This window comes from Cicer arietinum, chromosome 3, assembly GCF_000331145.2.
Source record: "Cicer arietinum cultivar CDC Frontier isolate Library 1 chromosome 3, Cicar.CDCFrontier_v2.0, whole genome shotgun sequence".
In the NCBI taxonomy this organism is placed as follows: Eukaryota; Viridiplantae; Streptophyta; class Magnoliopsida; order Fabales; family Fabaceae; genus Cicer; species Cicer arietinum.
In genome coordinates this window covers 19,620,809-19,625,261 of record NC_021162.2, presented here as the reverse complement: position 1 = coordinate 19,625,261, position 4,453 = coordinate 19,620,809, and the positions used below count along the sequence as shown (strand labels likewise).

Here is a 4,453-nt window from a genome sequence, read left to right as displayed (position 1 = left end):
TTATTACAACCAAACTCTATTTCACTTCTTAGAGTCAAGTACATAAATCAAATAATATCATAATATTGTGCCATATATCATATATTTATCAAACTTATTATTCTCTAGATTTTTTTTAATAATTTATCATATAGTTTACAATAATTTTAAAATAAATTTAAATTTTCAATTTTTAGATTTAAATTCAAAATAAGTATTTTTAAGTTTTCAAATGATAAGAGTTTAAGGAAGTAAATTTATCTTGAAAGAAAGTTAATTCATCTAATCTATTGGGACATTGTCGATCTTTTTAGTCTTTTCATATAATTATTAGTAACATGATTTTTGGATAAAAAATTTATGAAGAAAACTTAGTTTGGCGGTTAAGTTTATCGTGTACAACCGATTTTTCAGCTCAGATTTCACATTTATAATATGCTTATATGATAAAAGTTAACGGTTTTTTGGACCCAAAAAATAATCAGGGGAGATATTTGGAAAATAAATCTGTTGAATTTTCAAACTGACATGTACAAAGGACAAACTAATTAGAGTCATGAAAATCAAAATATCCCAAACGTATGACCATTATCCTGTACCCAATGTTTTTCTGACCTATTTACCTCATAATAGGAATCATTCTAGCTATCATTCATGATTTCTCTTTCCATTTTCTCTTTATCTGCATAGCCTCTGATCGATACTTCTCCAAGTCTTCATCAAGATCTTTCACAGACAATTTCTTAAAATGGCACTTTGCTTCTACCCGGCGGCATTGGTGATAACTCTCAAAGCCATGGCCAATATCTCTAGAAGATACCTTTCGTATATGATTCTTCTGTTCTCGACCGTTCCTTGGAAAATGGAGATGAGTAAAGTAATTATGGTACGTGCTACCTCCGAACCGCTTTTCTTCCCTGTGAAAAACCAGTATGAAACTAGTAGTAATTAGAGAGGAGATATATATGGGGCATGCAGGAGAAAACCTGACAATGTGTACACGAACAAATACCATGGCACAATCATGTTTGCAGATCAGGGCAAGGGTCTCAACAACCCATATACATATATCTAACACCTTATCCCTAAACCCTAAACCTCAATCAAAAACTTAAAATTCTTCAATTTTACACATCAATGAACATAACCTTAGATATCATGGAACAAGTGAAACATTTAACTGGAGTTTATTATAGATTTTCCACAAGATACTAGATATTCACAACTCTGACATGATACATGCTTAGAGAGCTAAGAGCTCATAAGACCAGAAATCGGAATCTCCACCTTAGAAATAAATCATTTGGGCTTCCCAGTAAGCTACTTTGAGCAAGAGGCATAGCAGCAGCAGGAGTAACCAAACTTGTTCCAACAAGCTCAATTTGCAATGGCTTTCCATCAAGGTTCATATTGTTGTATTTTTTGATAGCTGCTAAAGCATCAGACTGTTTTGTAAAAACAACCTCTGCTGTTCCTTTTGATCTCCCAAACTGATCATAATGAATGGAATGTCTTTCCAACTCACCCTCTTCTGAAAACAACAGCTGTAAAAGGCAGATAAGAGTTTTCAATTTTTCATACTATCTGACTGACAAAAACACTGTTTTTCTTTTACAAAAAGGTTTTAAAAAGAAGGGGGTGACTGGTGACTGGTGAGGGAACAAAATCTGATGAAAATCATTTGGGTGTAGCATTGGTGGCAGGGGTGAGTCCGGTGTTTGGGTACATGTCATACCTTCAAATTGCAATAATGATGACTCTTTGATTTACCTCAGAGGGCATAAAAGAAAAAACACTTTCAGATTCAGAAACCAGATTGATACGGGTTATCCATCATTACAAATAATGTTTACTAACTGAATTAATTGAATATACACAGCAAACAGTAGCAAGCAGCAACATTCTCAGAACCAAGAACTCCAAAGTAAACTATATGGTAATGATTTGAGAAAATTGAATATATATATATATATATATATATATATATATATCAGTGACCCAGGACACCCTTTCAACCTGAAGTGTTGGTGTTACATAGTATGTGCCCACAAAAGCATGGTAACACAAGCAAATTGTTGCACCAACAGGGAAAAATATGATACGCAAACACGCACACTACACGCTATGCAAAATCCAAATTGACACAAATTATACTAGAGTATGTGCATCATCATAATAAAAGATGATTATCAAGTAGCATATGAAATGGACAGTTAAAATTTACGCAGAAAATATTCCTGCCATGATGTACTACTACTTAATTCTCAAATTTGAATCGTCCCTGTATAAGCCAGAGCCAGTAACACCATAAAAACAAAGCTTGATATGAGAAACCTGAACCTAAGGCTCAATTGAAATACAACAAATGGATTAATAAGTATATTTTAGTTTTACACTGACATCTAATGAGAATAATGTATTCTGCCACTATCACTCATCTTGTGTAACAAACAATATTGTAAAATTAGTTGGTGACATGGAAAAATGGATGGCTTTTATTGGATGTCAGCATAAAACTTCCATTAAACTCATAATAATAACAGTATAAAGTACTTTCTCTGTTTCAAAATGAGTCTCACTTTATCAAAAAAAATTGTTTCAATGCAATTTTAATTATTTTTTTCCATTTGTACCATTCAGTTATTACAATGTAGTATGTACAGTACCAAAACATTATAATGATAATGCAACAACAACAATGACAATAACAATAATATTGCAATAGCAAGAGAAAAACAAAAAATAATATTACAACAACAATAATAGTAATAATACATTTTTTTTAAAGTATACAATAATAACGATAATACCAGAATGTCATCGTTGGAAACCCTACGATCCAAGTTAGAAATATAGAGTTTGGTGAGAGGCTGAAGCTGAGGCTGAACATCGCAATGATCGAAAACCAGTTCTGGAACATCGAAGCTACTTCTTCGCAACGCTTCTCTCGCAACCTGCATTCTTATCATTATAACTTCATTCATTTATTCCGTCTCAAACAATCAAAAGCAAAAAGAAAAAAAAAACAAAACTGTTTCATTTCATTTTTCTGTTTTTCAAAAGAAAATGAATGAATTCCAAAATGACCTGAGACTGAGAAATGGAGTACGGTGTTTTCCTGACCGGAAAACGGAAACCGAAGTGGCGGTTCGGATCGTGACCGCTGTGATTTCCGTGGCGAATGGCGGAGTTGTTGATAATGTCGTCGAGTGACATGTCGATGCCGGTGAACATTTCGCCGGAGAAAGGGAGGTAGAGTAAGGTTTGTTACTTGGAAGAGTGTAGAGTGAGTGTCAGGGGTTTTGCAGGGAGCATGAAGATTCACTATTATTTTGATGCGTGTATGTGTAGAGTGAGCCTATTTTCGCCCTATTTAATAAATCAAAATTTAACATAAGTTGGTAGATAATAGTTCTTAAATTAATTAAAGTGTTTAATAAAATAAGTTGTTGAACGTTTTTTTTTTTTTTAAAGTATAAAAGGATACGTTAAATCCCCAACCAATTAAGATTTATAGTCAACAACAAAGCACGAAAATTAGTAATTATACACATTCTTGCAATATCCACAACGTGCTGCCGAGGGTTAACCAAACACTGATTTAGCTCAAATCCATCAAGAAAAAAAAAATGAGATAGGAGAATTAAAGGTTTAATTATGGAAGGAGTGAAGTAGCAATGTCGATTTATAAGAGGATATTTGAATTATAAATGTTTTTATTTAAAAATTTCAAAAAAACTTAAGGATTTACCTCAAGAATGATATTGGTTAAGAAAACAGAAAACGAAGAACGTTCTTGATTTTTACCACAAAACGAAGAACGTTCTTGATTAGGTTAAAAACATAAATTCAGTTTATGCTTTTAACTCAAGCAATTAATCAGGCTTAATGAATAAGGAGATAAGAGATAGAATACCACACAAAGATGTATCATAGTTCACCCAACTTGGACTACGTTAAGTCCTCACAACTGTAAGTTTTTCCACTAAGTTTTCAAAACAAAGAACCTTCTTGGTTTTACGACACCTATTTCAGATCAACCTTGATATGTTACAAACTCTATTTCTTTCCACCGAGAAAGTGATTTAATCACGTCACCTATCAACCTTGATAGGATTTCTCACAATCTATTCAAACTATACTAAACTCTTATAATTTGAGTTTTACAATAATGATGAGATTTTTTGATAGAATCTGAGATGTCTCAACTCTTGTTTGAGATTCGATTCTTTACAAAGAATTCAGTACAATAATAACAGAGTATTATATAATCAGAACTGAATCTTTCTTGACAAAATGAGAATTTCAAGTATGTGAATGTGAATGAATTGTGAGACTTGATAACGCTTGAACTTCTGCAATTTCCCTGAGCATTGGCCTTTCTTTTATAGGCGTTTTGGAGCAATTAATAATGGTCAAAAGATCTTTTGGTAGTGCTCTGTCAGTTTTGACCAAAACCAATATATATGAATAA

At 32.6% G+C, this 4,453-nt stretch overlaps 1 protein-coding gene across 1 annotated transcript; it reads right to left on the bottom strand.

Annotated features, from left to right (window-relative positions):
* Nucleotides 1-489: 489 nt before the first annotated feature.
* LOC101493804 (THO complex subunit 4B-like) lies at nt 490-3,331 on the bottom strand. Its single transcript, XM_004492054.4, has 4 exons — nt 3,067-3,331; nt 2,790-2,933; nt 1,267-1,523; nt 490-896 (listed from the first exon to the last, which is right to left on the bottom strand). Exons 1-4 carry the CDS (start codon nt 3,211-3,213, stop codon nt 632-634), a joined length of 813 nt encoding a protein of 270 aa, XP_004492111.1. The 5' UTR covers nt 3,214-3,331; the 3' UTR covers nt 490-631.
* Between the last annotated feature and the right edge of the window lie 1,122 nt (nt 3,332-4,453).